Source organism: Pyxicephalus adspersus, chromosome Z (genome assembly GCF_032062135.1).
Source record: "Pyxicephalus adspersus chromosome Z, UCB_Pads_2.0, whole genome shotgun sequence".
Taxonomy (NCBI): domain Eukaryota; kingdom Metazoa; phylum Chordata; class Amphibia; order Anura; family Pyxicephalidae; genus Pyxicephalus; species Pyxicephalus adspersus.
Genome location: NC_092871.1, coordinates 43,302,770 through 43,327,367, shown reverse-complemented (window position 1 = coordinate 43,327,367; position 24,598 = coordinate 43,302,770). Strand labels below are relative to the sequence as shown.

Below are 24,598 nucleotides of genomic sequence, written 5' to 3'. Positions count from 1 at the left end.
GGAAGTATGGTCTCTTCATTCTAAATGTAATGTATATTATATACATTACATACAATGATATATATCCATTGACATGTGGGGATATTGTTCTATTCGTTAACTGATGATGGTAATGGTTATTTTAGTTTAGGTTCCGTAGACTGACATTAGGGGGTTACCCCATATCCTGTATTTACCTTCTGTCTTTCTTAGTTTCTTTCTTTTCTGATTCCATTTTTCTTCCTTTTTTTCTCTTTAGTGCCTGAATGGCATGTTTTGTATTTCTAATTTCTTTAAATGTAAAATGGATGTAAGTATGTACATGTGCATTCGATTACTGTATTGTATTTCAACATCCTTTAGTAAAGAAACATTGTTAAAAAAAAAAAAAAGGAGTTATGCAAGTAATCTAAGTTATAATTCTATATTCAAGTGAAAGTGAACTCATGGTCTCAATTCTTCAGACACAAGCAGGTTTTAAAGGAAATCACTTACAGCAAGCAGGTGGTCCAGCTGCCCCAATTCTGTATCATGATTGTGGAGTCAGTTTACCATTTTGCAGTAAATGAACTGCAATATGAGTGATTCTCATTATATATACAATCACACACAGCTAAATGATTGAGAGGAGGAAACTTAATTTAGGAAGGGAGTTATAACACAAGCTAAAAATAAAACCCAGCATGCTCTGGAAAGATAATGTGTAGAATGAGCTCAGAATGATATGCTTTTTTAGAAAAGAACAGATAGATAATAAAAATAGAAATTAGTTCATTCACTAATTAAAACTAAAACCAAGTTCAAATGTAATGAAAATAAAGGAATAGTTGCATCTTTCCTAAAGTTTCATGGCCCAGACATCATTGTAAGGTAGATGCCTAGGCCAAATTTAGCAGCACCAGTATTCATCTTTCAAATTTAATGTTAACAAAATAATCTTTACATTTAATTTTAATTATATGTGTATTTAGGAATGTTATTTACTTGTAAAAGCCTCTCTGGGATTGCTGGTAGGAACCACCATCTTGGAAGAGTTATCTGCATTTACGTGAAACTTTTCCTTATTACCCTTTGTTGCTCTTCTTCTGGGAGCTACATACAAGTTATGTAGGGAGGTACTGAAAAGGGAGGGACTGAAAATTTATTCAAGCACAGACAATAACTAGTCACTTGAAGAGGGGAGGGCTATAACTTGTACGGAGGCTACCTTAGGGAAATGAATAGGAAGTCATGACAAGGAAGTTCAGAGCCACATTACAAAATAATAATTTAAAAACATATTGAAAATGTATAATGCTTTAAATTTCTGTGTTTTACTCTGCAATTTTTCTAAGTGTTTGCTTAACTTAGCAGTAACTATGTGGGGTCTATTTTTAAATGTGTGTGACCCTTGTATAGAAACAGTTATAATTAGACCACAAGACTATTTTCCTGTCTTAAAAAGCTTTAAAAAATTTAATAATAAGGATTCTTTTTGTCATACTGTTTAAAAAACCTGATTTACTAAAGCTCTTCAAGACTGGAGAACATAGACTATCATGGGTAAACCTGGGGGATCCAGCAAAACTGTAATGGACTTCCTAAAATCATTTATTTGGATCAAAATCGTTAGTGACAGTGCTGTCTCATAACTAAGCTTCAGCCGAGGTGTGATTTAGTTCAAAAACTAAAGGTTATACTTTTCAGCTCGGTATAGGTAACCACGCCAGAAAATGTTAATCTACAGACTGCACAGGTAAAGGTGTTAGGGAAGGGGACTTTTCTGTACCTGTTCCCTTAAATAAAAACAAAGTGAGAGGTAAAAAACTTTGTGAGTCCAGATCATTTTAGGAAGCTGCATACTAATATCGTGATACAAAAGTGAAAATAATAAATGTGTTCCTAAAAGCTGTTCGGGAAACATGGGACATAATACGGCAAAAGATTAAAACCAAAACTACATCAAATTAAGAACTTTTTTTATTTATTCCATAAACAATATACCAAAACTCAGTATGTTAACAATGTGACATTTTCACCATACAGGATCAATCACAAATATTGAAAAACTTTGCAACAAGAACAACAAAACTTCAATTCTTACAAGAATAATTTACAAGGGAATCTATAAAACAGCAAAGAGCTCACAAAATTCTCAATGAATCTTTACACGAAAGCACTACACTCTTTCACAATATTTGTTTTATTACAAAATTTCCAACAAAATTTACTTTTTTTTTCTTTGTATTTTGGTTTTTAAAACCAGGAACCTTTAAATATACATCCTTTTAGTAACACCCCTGGGTGCTAGAAAAGGAATACCCACACATACAGACACTTCACAGCACTTCTCTAAGAAAAATATACACTTACAAAATATATTACAAATTGGCACACTTAAAAATATACAAGTTTTTTTTTTTTTTTTAGTTTTTTTATGTAGGCGTTTTTCAGTGATCCTTTATAGAATTATTCTTCAATTGATTCTACAGATATTTATAAAGCTTATTCCAAAAGAAAGGCAAACCAAAACATTGCAGTAGTTCATTTTGAAACTAAAACATTTGTTTTTACATTCATATAATGGGCCTGCTATAGTTGAAGTAATACTGAAAGAAAGGTACTGCAAACCAAAATCATCCCTAGCACCCTGAAACCCTTTTTTGCTGGGAGGTTGAATTACACAGTATGAAGCAGACCTCTATGTGACTGCTCAGGTTAAGCAATAATAACAACAGAGATGAATGCATGCTATAACAAAAAATAGAGATAGATTACAGTAATACATTCAAAATTCTGTAGGCAAAAAGTAGCAAAGTACAGAAAGCCAGTAGAGTAAATATGTATATATATGTATGTATATACTTCTGTATACTGTAAATGTAACTTAATTCCATGTTGATAATTGAAATTGCAAGTTTAAGCAAGATTTTGACAAGTACTATAAATATAGATGTTTGCATTTAATTGGGGACCTAATATGCTCACAGTTTGTGCAGACCTAGTTCAATGTTTTCATAGTCACTGAAACAAGAAATGGATGGTGCTTTTCAACATGACATATGACAACATGAAATATGTCTTGTTCAACATGACATATTAGCCCGAAGATCCGACCATTTATGTGTAAGTACCAGTGTAATATTTTTAAGGGTTTTCATACCCTTTCCATTCTCCAGTAATGTTCCAGGACTTTCTCCATGGTACAGCATTGGAAGTCCTCTATTAATTTTCCCATTTCCTGTAAGCTCAGTCTGTCTTTTACAAGTTCACCTCAAGATATGAGCTATCATGCAGCCTGGGCAATATCCACAACTGAGCACTGAGCTCAGTTGCAAATGAATGCTAACCCTTCTCCCAGCCACAGGAGAAAGAAAATGAGGTGCTGGTGACACTATTGGACCAGGTAGAAGTGTGTGTATTTTTTTTTTTTTTTTAATAAAAAATTGCATTGCCTGGAACTCTAGTTTAAAGTTTGTCCATCCATGTGCTGATTGGTCTGTAACATTTCACAGGTACAGGGGTTGTAACATTTGCTTTGTGCTACAACATCAACTGACCTCCTGTGCAATTCTGGAAACATTCAACAGGACTCACAACTCAACTCGATTAGTCAGAAGGTAACATTGACCTCTATGATGTCCACAAAGACCATAAATATGGTAAAAAGAATAACAAACTGTAAATATCAGATAAAGCATAGATTTAATTCTTCCTATTTGTGAATGGTCTATGAGATCATTATACTAATGACATGCAATGATGTCTGAGTCAAGGTGAGTTCCTTTGAATCATGACACATTTCGGGTCACAGAAAAGGGCCACACTATATTACAATGACATACACCATGTATTATAAAAAGTATAATTCATCTCCATCTTTTAGGTTATACTGATTATTTTTTTTATTGTGTTTGCACTTGTGTGGTATAATGGCGAGGTTATGAACCATATACTGAAATCTGAGTTTAATAAAAACTTTTTAAATGGGTTATGTAAAAAAAAAAACAAAGAGGAGCATCATTATTCTTTAGCAAGTTTAGAACCAGTTATTTGGCAATTTACCTCTATTGTTTGCCCCGTACTGCCTTTATCCACTTCCACAAAATGTAATAATATTACCCAAACCTGAGAGTACTACTGGGTACATTAAAAAGGCCTTGACAAATGATGATGATCAACTCTAAAAAGAAGCAGAATATGTGCTATGTGTGTTGAAAACATTTAATTTTGGTTTGTTGTAGTCTAAAAACATGCAGGCTAGAAATCTCTTAGAAATATGATTATTCTAGCTGTATCACCCAATGCAAGTGAATCAATCTTTAGGAGCCGAATGGTATAGGTATTAAAAAGACCTCTTGTTCTTTGGAAAAGATTGTCCATAAAAAATGAATTTTCAGGTATTATGTGTACAATCATTGCATGTATGGTTAATTTTAGGTGTGCATGACTTCTCTTCCACTTTTACCACATGACTACAAATTTACCTATATCTTGACACACTTCTTGGCTATATTGGATCTTCCAAAAATCACTAGCCATACAAAAACTATTTCTACAGGCTGCTAATATCCCCAAGAGCATACATATTTACGGTAATAAAGCATTGCCTAGAACATAGCTGAATAATGTGTGTGTTTGTGGGCAAATGTAAGTTCTAAGTTGTCATTTTGCTTTGAAGCTTTTATAGGTAATACTTAAGGTTCTCATAGATATACAGTATGTAGCAATGCAGATACTTGACACCATATTTGACTACATTTATTGATGTTTCAGGAAATGTCAAAAATGCTTTAGTATTTGATTTTTCTGTGTTTTTTTAACAGTGAATCCAAGAGACCTAAAAGTATGTAAACAGTTGTGAAGGCATCTTGTAAAACCTTCTTTGTGTGCCAATAGAGCACAGAAACCAAGGCCCAAGCTGTACATACAGTAAATACCTGTTTTTAGGCCAGCTCAGGTTCTTTTTCTGCATATCCTAAGTCGTGTTTACTACCCCTATGATGCAACAGCTATGCTAATACTTACACAATCACCAGTTTAAAGGTAAAGCACCAAATTGGTAATACTGTTAGTAACTGTCTGGAGGGCTTAATGCAGCTTGCAGCTTACTGTTGGCATATATAAATATACATATCTATTAGGCTACTTGGGATTAGGCTCTGTGCTTGTCAAAATACAGCAACGTGGTTAGAAAACGTTAATATCTGCTTCTTAAGTTTCTACATGTTGGTTCCCTATGCTTTGTCATGTAAACCTCTAGTTGTAAAACATTTTAATGTATCTACATGTTTATGACAAAGATGTCAGACCTTATACTCATACAAGTATACCTGTAAGAATTGTGTCAGATGATCTGCACATAGGCTGAAATTAAAAATGTTGGAATTTATGACTCTAAACTGAGCATGGCACACGAAGGAGGATAACTCATAAAAAGAAAGAGGTGTAAAAATGAATCAGGAATATTCTTCCCTTGACAATTCTATCTATGACTGGCACTTGGAAGTAGTCTACTATGACAGTATTTCTATCCCTGATCTCTACCCTATATGCACCCTGGCTTTTTTTAGACAACATACACATACAACACTCCTTGTAATTCAATGTCTCCTAAATAAATAACATACAGAGTTTTATTTATAAAACAGAGAATCACATATTTCCTTCAGCATTCCCTCATATGACCCCTCCATGGTCCATGTGTTTCAATGGCGGTGATCGATTCCCACCAAGGAACCAATGAGGGAATATTAGATTACTTGTTTTATAGAGTCAATTGTGTAAATGAAATATTCTTGTCTTAACTTGTATTGGTTGGCTATCTACCATAGAAAAAGTTTAAACAAAAGTAGACAGTTTGCTCTTATGACCACTTTGATTCTATGTAGTTTTCCTAGAGGAACAAGCTAAAAACCTGATTGCTATGCTATTCCAACTTTTTATAAATAGTACTTGTGTTTTTTTCAAATCAGCCATGAGATGGCACCATGACTGCCAACACGTTATAGAGGGAGCTGTGCAACCAATGTGTTTTGTCATTGTATGCCTATGGTAAAGTCTGCAATGGAATTTTTGTTTTTTTTAGAACTTGCATATGTTATCACACGAAACAAGGTTTGTATGTGGGGAAAATGTTTTTTTTTCATTGTCCTCAAAGTGAATGAAACAGTAAATGACAAAAGTTCCTTAGTGTAAATATGCCATAAATGACTTATCTAAGGACCACATTTTAGTATTAGCCTGCTGTTTATTGTCCTTGTCAGTACAAAGGTAGACAGGCACTTTAAATACTCTCTGCACCAACATACAAATCCACAGGCACATCCCTAAATATAGCTATTAGTATCACTAAAAACACTTCTACAGTGTATAGCGCACATAATGACTGATCTGGAGCATGAGATCAGCAAAGACCACCATGGTGGAAATGTTTTGTGACCCGTATTGCTATTTTCTTCTACAAGCACCTAATTAAAGCAGATTACATTTTAATAATGGCACATTAAAAGCAATTGTTGATTTAGACAGTAGTATTTAGCCATTGCAGTAAGGATGAGCTAAATTACAGGATCACAAGAACTGGCAATCTCTTTTGGGCCTTAAGTTTTTAATAGACTTTAGATAATACCTTTTCAATTAGGCAATGCTTAGCTAATGATAGTATGGATGACATATCAGATTTACCAGCCTGTAACATCACCTATGAGTCTACAGATGTAACACACAATATGGTCACAAATGTATTGTCTATTAGACTGTCAAATCTTGGGAGATTAGATTCATGATAATCTTTTATTTGTGTTACACATAAACGTCAAATGCACCTAGCTAAGCTGGCTTTTATATACTGTAATGCCTACAGGCGTGGTTAAGCTTTGGAGACACCAGTATAAGTTTAATGAACATGAACAGGTACTAGCATTTATTACCCCAGTGATGGTTCTACTTTTGTTACTGCCATCCCATTATGATAATACTACAGTGCACACAGTACCTACTAAGACATGTGTAAGGATGGCCATAAACGGATCTTTTGTTTTCTTGGATTGATCAAGAATTGTTTTCTTGATTGATTGATCAACATCCTCATACAGATACATGCTGATGAGCACCAAAAGTATCTGGGGAGGATATGTGGCAAGAAGAGAAGCAACCTTTCACCACCAAGGAGAGAAAAAGGTATTACACGGACCAGCCATCAGTTCTGGTTTAGATAAGTACCAGATACACTACTTACTAAGCAGAACACATGGGAAAGTCGATAAACAATTTATTTGCACAACTACTCCTGCCTTTGAGTTTAAAATTTCAATAATCTAAGGTGCCTGATTATTAGCAAAATCTGAATATATGTGATATTGGATGTGATTTGAGGTGCTCATTCATATGTAGGATACTGTCCCGTGAACATGCAGGGGTTTATTTCAGAACTAAACGAAGAAGCTTAATATGAAACCAGCTAAAAGCTTTTCTAACTTGATGGATCAGCTTCTCTAATAGTTTGATGTCTTGAGGTTATCAGTTGTGGTTGTTCTGTCCCCATACTGTGCCCTATTCTTGTCTAATCAGTAGGAATTCATTGTGTTTTGGACCCTATAAGTCAGTAAGTATCATTTTACATATGAACAAATAAACTATGAGATTAACTAAAAATCTGGGACTTTAGAGGCCACTATTTCAGTATTTATATGATCATTGTACATATGATTACTGATTTCTATTGGAGTAACTTGGTCTTCTTATTTTATCCATCTATAATTTTGTATGTTTAGAGCTGACAGTACAAATAACACATGTAAACAACAGATGAATACAGTAAGTATGCACAAAAGAACATCACATAAGCATTGCACAAATGCCCTGATATGAATATTGCATTGAAATAACCAAATAAATGTCTTTAATACAGAGATAATCATTGTACGGTCCCGCAATGTATGGGCAGTGAACTGGATTTAGTTCTTCTAGAGAATATAGAATGAATGATGCTGTACAGTATAACTCAAGGGCAATGTGAAGCTAATGTGCTGTTGGTAGATTAATAAATGGTACAGTTTATAGAGTTTATGTAACACCAGTATTCTATTTCCATCAAAACTATAATACTTCCATGGTAGAAAGTCTTAAAATATCCTTTAAAGAAGGGTCTATCCAGCCTGGTGTTCATTAGCAAACAGGGTTTTCTTTTTAATTTATATGTAAGCCATATATTGCTTTTTTCTTAAGCTGGTATTCACATTAAAGTAGGGAAGGGTTAGCCCTCTCTCCGGGTTATTTTGCTGTAAGTGTGCTCACTGTTTGTGTCACCCTCTTTATCTGACCTTGAAACCATTTACTAAGACAAATGTGGGGAAATCCAAAATCCATTGATCCATTTATCCATTGGGATAAAAAAAGTTTCACTTTGGGGAGTTTTAACTTTATTTAATGTGTCTTTAGATAGAAAGTGAAGATAAATCTCCATGAATACTGAAGGCAAAAAGAACCTAAAAAGGGTCTTAACATTTCCATGCTCTATATAAGACATACATTTGGCTGTATATACATCTTAGATTCAACAAGACTGTCAACATATGACATAAGCTGAACATTGTCCTATTATTGTGCAGGTTTGGGACATGTTTTGATAGCCTGTAATATTATATAGTTGTGCCTAACTAGTAACTAGTATATCATATAAGTTGTGCCTAACACTTGCCAGGTGGAATCTCTACCAGTCATTTTTCATGATGATGGACTAAACTGTGGTAAGATGGTAAGAAATGTGCATAACACATCAGCAAATATGTACAGAATTCTGGAGCTCTGAATGTAATTCTTCCTATTTTCTAGGCACTCAATGCACAGGAAAATAGGCAATAATCTATATAATCTATAAGTATAGTGAGGGACATTCTTGTAATATAGACAGTGGGCAAACCTATTGCCAATTTAGGTTTTCATGCCTTTATTTTGTAGGAAATAAGGTCTAGCTTTTTGCATGTTTTAAAAGCAAAACATATACTAGTTAGGTGTTATGATTTTCCTGTGGCTTGAGAAGAAAAGGTGCAGTCAAAAGGGTTTTAAGGATTTTGGTATAATACTTACTATTAAATTTACCTGTCGGAAGCAAAACTCAGCATTTTGGGACATAATTATGGTGACACCGCCAGCTTCTACAGGTAGCTTCATTAACATGGCAAATAATTAGCAGAGATTAATAGATTTCACATATCATGGCCCTCTAACAATAAAACTCAAGTTTGCATATAGAAACATGTATCACATTGGAAAGGCAAGTTCACAGTCAGATTGTATATACAAAAGCAGTATACCATATTGTCCATTTCAGTGATAACCTTAAGACTGCATATACATAATATGATGTGCAATATACATCCTTTTTAAATCGCACATAAGGGTTGTTAAAAAAAAAAAAACAACATCAGCAAGTGATACTGAAATAAAGATATTTGTTACCATGTACATTTGAGATATGTAGGGTTTTATGGCTTTTGAACTAGTTCATCTCCATACATTAATAAACATTTGCTATGTTTTGGTTTTAGGTCTGCTTTAAATCCTTGGATAAATTATTAATAATGCAAACATGTTAAGGAAAAAGTATAAAAAAAACAAGGCTTAGACTGAATGGCCAGCATCATGTGCTGCCTGCACCTACCTTAAAGCGTACCTAAACTCAGAAATTTCACTTTACATAAAAGGGTAGACAACCTTATGCAAGGTAAAACTTCTGTTGCTTATGGCCTAGTGGAATGGCCACTAGGCCATTCCGGGGGTAGGCAGGGGCACACTGGGCCGGACTCTCCCTCGAGTCCCGCCCTAATGCCCCCTGCCACCAGGAACGCCCCCTGAAGGGAAATCCCTCTCCTCCACAATGCATATGAAAGAGAGGGAACGCCCCTGAAAGGAAATCCCTTTCCTCCACAATGCATACGGAGGAGAGGGAGTGTTCTCTATTTACCCCGGCGGCGGAAGTGTTAGTACCGGCCGCGGTAAATAGGGAAGGGAGCCACCACACGAAGGCTCAAGAGCCGCATGCGGCTCTGGAGCTCTGACTCATGTAGTTTGTTATAGTTCCGCCGCGGGTTGCCAGCCGGCATTAGACCCGATCGGCCAGAGGTCCTTAGGCCAGAACAAACTACCAGCTAGGCTGTATCTGGCCTAAAGACCAGAGTTTGCCGACCCCTGGCCTAGGCGATTGAGAATGAATGGGAGCGCAAAGTCTCCTGGGTCACACATCCTGGGAGGCTCTTAGGTGCTCCTTCTGTGCATGCCCGAGCATCTCGTGGCATGCGAAAAAAATTTGCTGATCTCACGCATGCGCAGGGAGATAGGCAAGTTTTTTATCCATCCAACGTCACCTGATCCCACGCCTGGGTTGGGTGATGTAGGATGAAGAACCAGGAAGAAGAGGAGAAGATGGCGGCACCCGGAGCGCCTTGTCTGGGATGGATGCCGGGACAGCACAGGACCCGATACAAGGCATTAGTGGATAGACCGACTGCCCTGCGGTATTGAAGGTAAGTGTATTTTTTTTTTTAGGCACTTTTCAGTTTAGTTTCTCTTTAACCATAATAATGGTCTTCTAAAAAAGAGACATGTAAGTCAGATGCCTGTCTATATTTATAATGGACAATTGCCAGGATCTAATACTAACAAGTAGGGCTATCAAAGCTTATTGAAATAGTGACTTTCAGAAAGTCAGTAATTGCTCAGAAATTTTGGAGGGCAGTACTAGGCAGTACTGAATTTGTTGTAGGGCTTCGATAAGGTAAATGCAGATATATTACTGTGCTAGCTATATAGCCTTAGACTTACTTTATGTGTTTTCTGTTTAATACAGATTTACATTATCATTTACTAAGCACTACTGGGCAAATTCATTCTTTTACAGGGTATATCTAACATCATATATAATCATGTATGGTAGACCTAATAAACAAAAATCAGCATCCCTCCACTATCTACTGCTTCCTCTGCCCACCCCAGTGATTTAGCGATTTCAAGCTTTCCCTTTATTTCAAAACAAGCTAGTAAAAAGCAGATGAAGGGGCAGAAGAAGTCAGTATAATTGCAGGTAATTAACCTATTTATTTTGTGTAACCAAAGCAGACAATCAACATACTGTTAAGTACGTAATTTACTATACAGTAGTAATATCAATAGGGTTACCTGAAAAGGTTTATGGTTGTAAACCAGTCCTGCAAATTTATTTATTACTTTTATGTTCTGTAACAGTAGACAATTTGTTTAATAGAAAGTTTTGCAGTTATCAATATAAAAACTTACTAGGATCATATATAACTGTTACATAAACTATTCTGCAATTTCATGTTATTAAATATTTCAATCTAAAAACAGCAATGATTTGCTAAAAAAAAATTAATTTCCCTTCTTTGCAACCATTGAAACAGTGCACAGTAAGTAAACTGAATTTTCACCCCTTTGCTCCTGTTATTGGCTCACTGCTTTTCCAACGTCTGCATAGAGCCTGAGCAATGTCCTGCACTAAGTTTTATCTTTGGTAGGATATTTGCAAAGCTGCTGCACATCAAAAGGAATTCCATTTCATTTTTTCCTATTACAACACTAGGACTGAACATGTCATTATAGTAAGCAGACCCTCATACTTATTAATGATCACCTATACAGTTTGCTAAAATCATTGCAATCTATATAGTTGACCTGGAGGTTTTTTTTTTTTTTTTTCTGTAAAACTGGAGTTTTATCAATACACAATGACACAAAGTTATATCAAAATATCAACAAAATGTAAACATCAAAATTTAATTAAAATATATATGTTGTAAGTGTATTGTTTTAATTACTGCAGCATGTTTGTTCAAGAAAAGTACATTTTTTTTTTACTATTCTACCTATTCGCTGAATAACTTTAAAACACTTATGCTGTCTATTGAACCAATCTGGATAGACATACCTGCTCAAATGCTGTAAAAGTCTGTGCTTGCTCCTTTATAGGCTGAGGATGCACAGCACATCAGTCGTTTGAAAAGGCCTTCTATTTAGTGATTATTATAATATTCACTTTTAGGAAGCATTTTACTGAAAATACTGGCATGAGGAACTACATTTGTGTGCAGTAGTTGTGATTAGCTATGGCCCTCTATTTGATTACAGCAAACAATGGGGGTCTTGCAGCATATTGCTTTGCACTTTAGTGCTTAGGTGTTTGTTATAAAAAAAAAATCAAAAGCAGGGAGAGCAAATCTGTATCACCTTTGGTCTTCCTCCGGTAAATAGATGATATCATAATAGGCTTTTTAAAACATTTTAAACATGTTTTAAACTATACTCAGATGAGGTAAGAAAATATGGCACTAATCTTGCTACGTTAAGAATGCATTTGATGAATCAGTAGAACCCAGCGAGTTAGGTGCTTTAGAATTCTGTTGATATTATATGTGTATTTTGGAATGTTTGCAGTAGAGTAAAAGGCTCAGATCCAGACTGAGAATACCCACCAATGAAATGCAGTTTTATATATTTGATTCTATATATTATATATAATAAAAATATGTACAGTCACAGATCAGAGTTTGGCACAATTTCATTTTGTTTGTGGGTAGTAATAGTGCATTAACTACTGTACAATAGTATGACTTTAAAACAGTCTTTCACAGAGAATACCAGATTAAGCTGCCCTTCAACAAATCATCACAATGTAAACCCTGGATTTCAGCACTTAACAGATCAACAAATCACAAGGCATATATTCAAAAGAAACAAAACATAAACATCCATGTAATTAAAAAAAAAAAAAAAGTCTTTTTTTTTTTTTTTTCAAAAAATCGAAAATGTTTTTCTCCACTTTAAGTGTATTCTTAAATTTCTGCAGAGAAAAAAATGCTTTGTATCAGCTCAATACAACAGGTGGGGCTATAAACAGTTTTATGCATTTTGATTCTCCTATGCAGATTTTTCAAATGTGCAGCAGGGGGAGCAGAAGAACACATTGTGGTACTGCGTGAATCAAAGTATTGGTATTTCAAATCCTTTAGACTCCACATTGTGGCATGCCAATGCATATTTTTCCATTAGTGACTTTGTAATTTTTTTTTAAGGTGTGTGAAAAAGAAAGCCTTTGTGTTGGAAACAAAGAAGCACAAAACGTATTTCTGAAATAAAGGAGCCAGCTACCAGAAAATAGAAGTTTTCTTAGTCGATAGTCATTGCAAAACCCGGCCTTGAAAAGAACCAGTGATTTTAGGTAGCTCGTTAGCATTTGTCATGCGCAGCCTCTTTTTAATTGCAAGGCAGTGGCTATCATGCAGCTTTAGCCTTTTATGATTTTTTTTTAGGGCAAACTAAAAAGAAAAAAGACCAGCAGGCTTTGCAAGTGTGTGTAAAAGAAAAAAAATGCATTTCAGACAACATTTGGTGCAACATTACCTCAGTTTTTCAAATGCAGCTGTGACCATTGGGTCTTTGTGTGCTTGGTCTATTCTTTTACCTTTACAGTTTTCATCACGCAGTGATTTCGATGTTGATTTATGACGATATAGCTTTTTATGAGTTGGTACAGTATTGGTTAAAATACCAAGATTTCCAAAGTTCTTATCAAAAAAGGCTGCATGAAGGTTGCCTCCATAACTTAGCGAACAGCTTGGGTCAAAAACTCCAAACTTAGCATTGTTCTTACCTGAGCCCTTGTTGGTTGACTTCTTGGAGCCCCCCATTGAGCTACCATTTACTTTCTTCTTAAAATCCTGTGGTGTACTAGCCAAAATTTTCAATGTTTTCAGTTTTAGACTGTTTGACTCTGGAGACAGTAATATATCTGGGATGTCACTGTGACCCATGGGACTGTAAAATGGCTCAATTGAAGCCATCATAAACCTCTGGACATCAGCCATGCCAGATGCTATGTTAGAAAGAATGTTAGAAGGCTCCTCAAATTCTCTTTGATCATCATCTAAAATATTGTTGGCATTTCCTCCCTTAGCATCAGGCCGTGAATTGTTACCTTTATCATGTGTCCACTCTGGTGGATGCTTCCCTGTCTTGGATGAACCAGGCCCATAAATCTGCATGCAGTCAGTTAAAGCTTGCTTATTAGCACTGCCATTATTTAGTAGATTTGATCCATTGCTAGCAGTCTGGGCTTTATCATTTTTACCTTTCTTTGATGATTTAGAACCCGTTTGCCGGGGGGGCTTTGTCTGTGTTTTGTCAACCCCCTTGCTAGCTTTGGGGGATTTCTTCTTGCTACTTTTTGGAGTAGAGCTTTGGTTGGCACCAGTATTTTTGTTGGCAGAAAGTTTCTTTTTAGATTTTGAGGCTTTGCCAACAGCATTGATGGGTACTGAAGACTCATCAAACCCTGGCAGACATGTGTTTTTCTGTGGCACGGTAACTGAATCTTCATCATTAAACATATGAAACTGAAACTGGTGATTGTTTAGTGTAAAGCCACTGTTAATCTGTTCTTGCGAAGGAAGAACAGTACAGTTCCATTTGGTCTTTTCTGATCCGTTCAGTGCCACCGAGGTACCATTTTGAAAAGGTTTAAGATTTCCCACTGGTTTCACATCTGTAGCTGTGATCTGCGGGGAAAGATTTGGCGTATCAGGTGGAGACATCTCTGAAAGTGTTGAGTGACGGAATTTGTCAGGGGTGAAGTTGGAAATATCAAGAAGATCAGTTGACTCCTTTAGTGGTGTTATTTCATCAATGCTTTGCTGAATTACAAGTTTTGGGCTGCAGTGGGCCAAGAAATCATCACTTATTTCATCCTCTCCATCCTTTTCACAAGACTTCAAGCTCAACGAGCTGTAATTACTGGAACTAACAGACAATGAGCCTACTGAGTCAAAACTAATAAGCCTTCCATTGTCTGTGTTAAGTGAGCCTCTCTGCAGAACATAGTGGCTATCTCCGCCATTATAATGACATGCCTGATAGGAGTCATCCTGCTGAATCTGGCCTTCTTGCAAATATGTTTTGTGGTACAGTTTAGTGCTGTTTGGATGAACTTGATTATATCCCAACGATGTGATGTCTGTGCCTGATACAGCTGCTGAAGTAGCAAAATCTCCCGATATGATAGACACTTCCCTTGGGTTCGATATAAACTCAGCCTGGCCATTAGGTGGCTTGCCATGCCACATGTCTGGGAAGCTCTGTTCAATTTCTAAGCGATGGGGTGACTGCTGCAGTTCAGTATCTGAAGGGGGGGAAAGAACACAGCTCTTTGCAAGTTGTAGTGAGTTGAATTGTTTTTCTGTCTGCATGATGTTAATTGAGTGCTGCCCCAAAGGATGAGGAGCAAAGTATGTTATAGCAGTGCCAGAAGATGAGTCTGATGCATCTAAGAGTGTCTGTAGATACCCTCCAGGGAGAACTGGTACATTGGTGCTGATGTGAGCAGATGGTAATGGCTTGTCAGAAGAACAGGTGGTTTGCAGAAAAGGAGAATTTTTAGCTTCATTATCGGGATGGGAAGGATGGGACGAGTCTGGTGTTTTGTGAACAGTTTCTTCTTTTAGAAGAGATGCTGAGTCTTGGTTGTCCATGGTAGGGAAGTTTTCCACTGGCTCTGTGTTACTAAGGGCATTTGCCTGATCAAGTTTGAGCTGTTTGCATTTTAACCTGGCTTCGCTTTTAAACTTGATTCGCCTTATGACTTTCCTGTCTGCACACTTAAGCTCCCTTTCTAAAGATCTGCACCTCACGGGGGCAACCTCTGCAATGTCAGCAAGGTGTAATCCATTTACACTGCTTGGAGTTTCTAGGGCTAATGTATTCAAGTCATTAAGGCTAGAATCATCTTTGCTGCTGCATCCTTGTCTGTGATCATAAGAAGAAAGCATCTCCCTGCCCAGTGGTTGTTCAATAGTTTGTATCCTCTGTAATCTATGTCGATTTGCTAATTGGCCTTTTCTCTTTCTTGGGATGGGGTTTTCTAGGCCATTAAGATATCTCTGTGCATTCAAAGCTGATGTGTTTCGCCTCTTTTCTTCCCAATACTCTTTGCGTGGAGCAAGCTTTTGGAATTTTGATAGCTGGTCATCACTTAAAGTAACTGTGGTCTCATCTGCATTAAGTTTACCAAGCTTGACAAGCATATGCTTCTCTCCTTTGAACCTGTTAATGATTATGTATTTGATGATGACAGGTGGCTCCTTTCTACAAACTTTCCTACGTTTTTTAGGACACCAGTCATCATCATCTTCTTCTTTGGGTCCATCTGGTGCACCTTCTTTTTTTTCTACAAGCTTCTCATTCTCCAAAGAATCCATATCATACAAGTAGTCATCACTATACCTGACTTTCCTTTTCACTCTTAGTCCATAATTTGGCTGGATTAGGGAGTGAGAATGCTCCCGTGATAGATATCTGGTACAGTCCTTGATGTCTCCAAGTACATCATATGATGATTCACTGCATGAGCTGTCATCACTATACTCTCCAGAGTCCTCTGCTGAATTTACTGAATCCAAAAAGTGGCTTCTTTTTGTGCTAATATATTGCACTACATCCAAATTGCCACAAGTTTTGCTCAAAGTAGATTTTGTGCCCTCACCTTCCGCTTCCTCATCTTCATCTTCCTCTTCTTCCCATATTACTCCTTCTTCAAGTTTAAATTGAGAAGGGTCTGCTAACCTTTTCTTGGACATTTTGCTTTCCTTCTTGGTGCAATTAGAGAAGACGCTTGGGAAAAAATTAAATTGAGCATCTTCTTGTAGAGCATTTGTCTTCTCTCTTACATTATCTTGAAATGATTCATATCTGATCTTTAGAGAGCACACATCACTACCAAGAGTAGAATCATCATCATCAAACATGTAATTGTCCACATCTTCCTCTGAGAATAAATTTACAGACAGTTCATTTTTAGAGCACAGGTCCAACAGTTCAATTTTACTTTCACTAATAAAGGACTCAAAATAGCCCCACTCCTGGTTAGGATTGGACAGCAATGCCTCATCTCCATTACATTTGTCCAGAAGCAGACCTTCATAATAATTCTTTTGGGTAGGGTCCTCTGTCTCGCTGTCAGACTTGTCTTGATCCCTTTTATCTGTCTCTTCAGATTTATGAACAGGAAAGCTTAACAGCTGATCAGAAAGCAGCTGATCGTCATATTTTATGCTGTCTCCGGTACTCATGCAGTGAATTCCCATGTCAGTAACTGGGCAAGTATCATAGTCTCTACTTATATCTCCCATTTTCAAACTGACACCAGGTTCTGAATCTACTCCTTCTTTTGTTTCTATAAAACAACCTAAACAGGTCCGACTTTGTTGCATTAAGCAATCGCCAGTCAAAGCTGACATAGCTCCAGGCTCCATGATGGTAAAAGGAGTTTTTTCACTTTCACTGGGCAAAGACCAAGTACTTAGGCCCTTGGTAGCACTAGTTGTCAGAGATATGGCCTGAGCTGAAGAATCACTGCTAACATGTTCAGATGTATCAGATAGTCTCAGAGGAGATGGAGGGCCCAACAAGCAAGGCTCTTTGGAAATGATTGGTGGCAATAATCTCTGACAGGCATGGAGTTCTTTCTGTGTTAAGGCTGGGAATGTGACAGAAGCATCTGCAGCATCATAGGACTTCACATCGTCTACAGGATCATGCGGCTCTGCAACCAAGAGAAAGATAACGTGTTTTAGTGCTCTTTTTCCTCATGCTGCTCACTGTATAAATGTATATAAACATCAATACACAGTTGGATGCAGTCACTAAAATGCAAAAGCCATTAATGATCGTTAACAGCTATTCAAGTGAATGACTGTTAACGATTGTTAATGGCCTCTACATTATAAGTGAAAGGACCCCTAGGTATGTAAACTAATTATAATTCAATATAGAATTGATCAATAATTATCTGACATGAGTACACAAACAACCATTATTATATTATTTATGTGTGGGAGTGTTCTTTAAATCATGTCTAAACTTTACTTACCCTGTGTTGGCATGTCACAAGACATTTCTTGTGAAAAATGTTCTATTTCTACAGCTCTTTTGTTTAAAGAAACACCACATGCATTTTTTATGTTACAGGATTTTTAAGAAGATTCTGTACTTTATTCTAAAATAATTTCCTTCTTGGTCACACAAAGAAGCTTCTGGTGACATTTCCATCCTTTCAGATACAGTGTACTACACTAGATTAGTCTCTTTTAGCTGTGGTGATAGTGAAACTTGAAAATACAACTATAAAAGGGGTTGCCAGAAAACAGCCGGTCAGCTCACACAATACATTTTGGCCTTTATTTAAAGCTCAGCACCATTCCTATGTTTGCTTTTTTTCCCCTTAACTTGATCTATAGGAATGTCAGTTTTTACTCAACCCCTCCTCCATGCTGTACAAGCTCTACTCTGTGGTGAATGCCTATGCTACCCACCACTACATTTTTACATGGAATGACTTCTTTCCTTATTGAACCCCATCCAAAGGCAGCTTTGTCATACATCCTGTTGCTCAGTACATTTACAATGTGCTTAGAGTCCTATAGTGATACACACATGTCCCACTGGGCCTGATTTTAAACTTCTCTAAGACTGGAGAGGATACACTTTCATCAGTGAAGCTGGGTGATCCAGCAAACCTGGAATTGATCAGGTCCATGACTGAAGACATTTGCTTACAAATACCAAATGACATTTAAAGAATCCATTCCCAGGTTTGCTGGATCACCCAGCTTCACTGATGAAAGTGTATCCTCTCCAGTTTTGAAGAGCTTAAATAAATCAGGCCCAATGTTTCTTTTATGTTCACAGTCCAGAATTAGATGATAGCACTTAAGAGCTGTGGTGTTCACAAAACTTCAACTTTGAGGCAGTTTTACATGTAAGTGTGTGTGAGCTGGGCTTTAATGGATGCAAAAATGATCCTCTTACATGTTTCTTGCCAAGAAAACTGACATTGTGATTACTGATTTTGTTTTATCCCAATATATATATATATATATATATATATATATATATATATATATATATATATATATATATATATATATATATATATATATATATATTTATTTATTTTGTAGCATATAGAGCCTGAAAATTATTTTACCAGTAATCCCATTAATAAGAAGTGTGTTGGCTGCTTGTGGAGCAGAGTCTCTATCTTCTTGGCCGTCCATTAATGTATCGTTCTGTTGTTCACTCCATATCTCACTGTTAGTGTCCAATCTGTAAGTAATGGAAAAGAAAAATTATAATTTACAGGTAATCAAAATGACAAACTACTGTATAGACTTGCAGTTATGGTTGCATTTTTTGCCCAGGTTCAAGTATAAACCCGTGGTACAAAATACAGCAGTAACTGCTAACATCTCAAATAGTAGTTAATAAAAATGCTAGATAAATTACTGCAAATAAAAACCTCCATCATATGAGACCAGTCTGTATTTTTTGCAGGCTAAAGTATTTTGGACTTTTTAGTTGGTTATGATGGGTCACGTGCTAATAAATGATCTTTTAAGTGTTATTGTTTGCTACCAGTAGATGGCACTGTGTCCTCATGTAAAGTATGCAACAAACTCATGTCTACAATGGCAAGAGTTGCACACTTTACAATGCCATCTACCTGAGTATAAAGCCTGACCCGAATTTAAAGCAAGATTCTTTTTCTAATAGTATTTTGAGGGAGAAAAAACTCAATTATACTCAAGTATGCACAGGTAGGTTAGGCTGTATTCTGCCCAAACTCTTTGAAAAATACTTACTGATTTCTTAGCTTTGGAAACCAAGTGCATACTAAAGTAAATTAGGAAAATAGAGAATTTTTAACATGCTGAAATGACCCCATCCTCATCAGATAAAAATGACAAAACATTCCAACATTTCACATATCCAACATTCATGATCACATTTTTCAAATTTTAAAACTGTCTATTAATAGGGAGAACACCTGCTTTTTTACCATAAAGAGTAAATCTGTAGAGTGGTCAGCATTCCCATGCAATCCTGAATATTTTTTTTTATCTTAAGAAGTCTGCTTACCCCCATAATACAGCCAATATTTACTGATGTCTAGCTTTATAAGCTACAGGACTGCAGCTATACTTGGGGTCTGTGATTGTATATATTCAATTCTCTTCACCACAGTCTTTGTTTTGATTTGTTAATTTTATACTATCCAGAGAAAAATATCTTGTATTAGTTCCAACACACCACAAATAATGCATGCTTTATTGTTATTACTACATCTTATTCAAAAGTCTGCATTGCTGTCCAAATCACTGGGGATCTCTGGGATACATTTTTTACAATATTCCACAATTTGGATTTTTTCCTAAACAAAAATTTACTTTCTGTGCATGCTATACACTAATGACATATTGCCCCCAATTTATTAAAGCTTTCCAAGGCTGGAGAGGATACACCTTCATCAGTGAAGATGGCCAATCCAGCAAACCTGGAATGGATTTCCTAAAAGTCATTAGCTAATTGTAAGCAAATGTTTTGAATCCTGGACAAGACCCATTCCAGGTTTGCTGGATCATCCAGCTTCACTGATGAAAGTGTATTCTCTCCAGCCTTGGAGAGCTTTAATTAATCAGGGCTATTGACTGTAAAAGTCAATCCACTTACTATTTTATCACATCGTATTGTTCTTGTAAATTTAGCAAATGGAAGTAGGATCATGCATAAAATGGCCATTTATCCACTTATAGCCTATATGTTTGTTTTATATTTGTTTATCTATTGTATGCTGCTTCCCCACCTCTTAGATTGTATGCTCTTCAGGGCAAGGTCCTCTCCTCCTCCTGTGTCACTGTCTGTGTCTGCCATTTGCAACCCCTATTTATTGTACAGTGCAGTGTAATATGTTGGTGCTGGTGTTTGTTTATTATTATTATTAATAATAATATGAATAATAAAAAATATTAATAATAACTTCAAGAAATGCTGTTATATCATACTTTCTAAATTATTTTCCTGCTTTCCTCAGTAAAAGAAAAACCTCAAAACTGCAGGTAACATCAGTACAATATTACACATAGGGCTTTGTTTATAAATTATTCCCCTGTCAATTTTCTCATATTTGTTTATTTTCAGTTATTTCCAATTGTGACAGATGTGCACTTTTGATGAATGACCACTAGGTGGCAGAACGAGTCATTGTTTTAATAGGAACTGAAAGGAGAAAAGTAGAGAGATTCGACCATCTGTCAGTGAATTTCAGAGGAACTGACTGGGGGAATAATTTAAAATAGTGTAAATAGTTTACATTATACTAATAAGCAATGCAGTACTCCTACATTGCCATTGATTTGCCAAATTCTGAATTTAGACCACCAATACTATTCAACTCAAGTAAGTCAAAATACAGAGTTCTTTTGACACATTCTTTACATCTGAAAGTTATATCATATTCTATAATAGTCCTAATTGATGTTGGATTTGTGATTTATCTTACTTTATATCAGAAAGTTTGCTATATATAACCTTTATTGTACCAATTAATCTGCATCTATAGCTTTACTCATTATCTAATTCATTGTTGTACTCTCCTTTCCATCTATTTCTGCAGTAAGAGCTAAATCTGTTCTACATTATTACTCCAGAAGAGGCAAAACTCTACGGGCATAAAAGAAATGTTTAGCTTCTGTTTTTTGATGTACTATACTGTTTTTTTTAGTTATATGTATAGTTTTCAGTCAAACGCCCTGATTCTAAGTTTGAGGATTGACTTGTCTACTACATTCTTGGAGCCATGTTTGATATGCTTGTGTTTTGAACTAATAATGTGTAACCTATAATGTGTTTGAAATCAATACATATCAAAACAATTCTTTGTTTGAGCCTTCCTTCTAACATAATTATTATCATTTGTTAACTCGCACAGTTAGTGTGGAGTGGAGGTTTTGGCCAATCTTAAGTTAACAATATGGTGTGAAGCCAATCTATCTTCTGAGCTATTTTTTTTAAAAATTTGTTCTACCAGTTCACCTTAGTCCTGGATGTCCTTAAATGCAGACAATAAAGGATGAAGCAAACTAAAAAATAAAAATGAACTATAATTCCAGGTATGTTTTCCTTACACTGACCACCTGCAAAGGGCACTTTCTTTCTCACAGTGACCACTGACACCTTTTCCTTCCCCTAATGACCAACATTGGGTATTTTTTCCTCCAACTGCTGCAAGGTATTTTTTTTTCCTAGAGACCACTGACTATGAGTATCAGCTGACTTTTTCCCTTACGACTGACACTGGAATATAGTTTCTTTACCCTAACCTGCAATGTTTGGGGCCCTATGATTCACACTCCTTATTACACAGCCAAACCCCTTTTAAGCGGGGAACATTTCAAATGCCTTCGGTATACGAACCAGTCCCTCTTTTTCAACTTCTAAAGATGGGAGTTATGATTTGTAAACCTAAAGGTGTATCTGCAGAATAAAAAAATTATTATTGGAAAAACTGACCAACTGACCTGGCGACCAATCATACTCCCTGTTTGACATTGTTAGGGGATAAAGCATTGTGTCACAATAAATTGTGTGTTAAATTTCTCCAGTTTATAAAGGTAGGGTTCTACATGTAAAGATTTATGTACAATTTACTATATTCCTCTACTCCAGCAGCAAGAAAACATTTTATATAAACCAAAAGAGACCACTGTCACTGTAATTGTGAATAAAACACAAACTGTGGAACAATGAATTATGTATCTGTCAATCCATTGGAGCTGTCATTTCTAAATTGTTTCAGGTCTTTCACCACCCCCACCTACTTCCTGTGTGAAGAAAGGAAACATCAATAATGCAAATGTGCTAGGATTTGCAAAAATAATTCTGCAGGGTACTAAGGAATCTTTATGGTATAGACAGACAGCTGAACAGAACCAAAGCCCAGCTTTATGGCATGTGGGGTATGCTAACTCCTATCATTATCTGTAAAGCACATCCACAGCCCTAACCCTGCAATCACAGTTGGAAAAATATGTGACTACAGCTGAGGCCACTTGATTATTTCTGTCACTGTCAAAAAATAAGTTAGCAGTAATATTATGACAACATTGGTGAACTCTGATGAAAAATTTCATGGTACCAGTAAAATGTTACTTTAGAGAACCCATTTCTAATTGTATATAAAGGCCTGAACATTTAAATACATTGGGCCTGATTCATAAAGTGACAGGAAAAGATAGACTGTTATGGGAAAACCTGCATGATCAAGCAAACCTAGAATATGTACCATCAAATAGGGGCATTGGGGCCTGGATTTATACGGCAGGACGTAATGTGTATTGTTGTGAATGCATAAAACTACAAACAGGTATTTTTTTAACACAAAAGCAAAGCTTCCTTTTTCTTCTTTCCTAAATCAGACCTGCATAGCTAAGATACCATGCAGGGGAAAATCAACCACCTTTTATCAGGTGAGTTTTATTAAATAGTTAATTTAGATCCAAATAGTGTTGGCAGAGATTAACTGATACATTGTATGCTAATATGTACTATGATTTGGCAATATTCTAATGGAGCCAGGAACATTTTCATTACAAATATTTTATTTTTAAATGTCAGGCTGAAATGTAGGGCAGCTTTTCTCTTTAGCAGGTTCATTTGCCATTAGTACTCTGTCTTGTTTTCAACATGCTGCATATGATAGGCGGATTTAAGGGTAGAACTGAGCTGAAATTCTCCTAGCATCTATCATGATTAGCTGGCCTGGCTATAGAGAGCCCTGCTGCTGCAGTCAGCAGGTGGGGCTGCAGGTCAGAGTTGGCTGGGACAAACTCAGCAGTGCCAGCTGGCTTCAGAAATTCTTCCTCAAAGATTTCCTTGTAAATGGTGCTCTCAGTATCACTGCTGGCTAGAATTCCCTTTTCCTGCAAAGATTAAAGTAACTCATTCAATGCAGATCACACAATCATACATATATATATATATATATATATATATTTATGATACAAGATTACAAGATACCATGATTACAAGACAGAAAAAGCGAAATGGCCTCGGCATCGATTACCTACTATAAAACATACATAAAAAATCTACATATAAAACTAGACAGAAATGAACCGCTAGGGAGGGTGATTGCCAGATTTAAACACAATTAAATATGAAAGACTGGAGTGCCAAGTGAAAAGTAGATTTTAAAACTCTTCTCCCTAAAAAACCGGAGGATTCTGCCTTCTGAGGTTCTTGATTTCAGTATATACCATGTTTCCCCGATTTTAAGACATCCCCATTAAATAAGCCACCCCCAATTTTTGAAAAAATAATTAAAATAAGACACTCACCCATGAATAAGACATCCCCCGATATTTGAACCTGTGTGTGTCTCCTTGATGCTGGCTGCAGCATGTGTCTGCTCCTGGCTGCAGTGCAGAGTGAAACTGAAAGTAAAAATCTGGCACAGGCGCCCCCGCGATTCTGAACCAGGAAGCACGCCGCTGATCCCTGCCCTAACGGAGATCCCTACACTTAATTACCGGTAAGTGAACAGAAGGGGACAATCAATGGCATAGAGTGATCAGAAGGGGACGGTCATTGCATAGAGTGATCAGAAGGGGACAGTCATTGCATAGAGTGATCAGAAGGGGACAATCAATGGCATAGAGTGATCAGAAGGGGACAGTCATTGCATAGAGTGATCAGAAGGGGACAATCATTGCATAGAGTGATCAGAAGGGGACAATCA

The 24,598-nt window shown here is 36.4% G+C and overlaps 1 protein-coding gene across 4 annotated transcripts in view; it reads right to left on the bottom strand.

Moving 5' to 3' along the window:
* Window positions 1–1,920: 1,920 nt before the first annotated feature.
* NEXMIF (neurite extension and migration factor) overlaps window positions 1,921–24,598 on the bottom strand; it is a 306,480-nt gene continuing 283,802 nt past the window's right edge. For all 4 annotated transcript variants that reach the window (XM_072429679.1, XM_072429676.1, XM_072429677.1 and 1 more), the window contains 2 exons: window positions 19,010–19,128; window positions 1,921–17,566 (listed from right to left, as the gene is read on the bottom strand). In XM_072429679.1, the coding sequence (XP_072285780.1) occupies window positions 13,371–17,566; window positions 19,010–19,128 (4,315 nt within the window). In that variant the 3' untranslated portion in view covers window positions 1,921–13,370. The remainder of the gene's footprint in view (window positions 17,567–19,009; window positions 19,129–24,598) is intronic.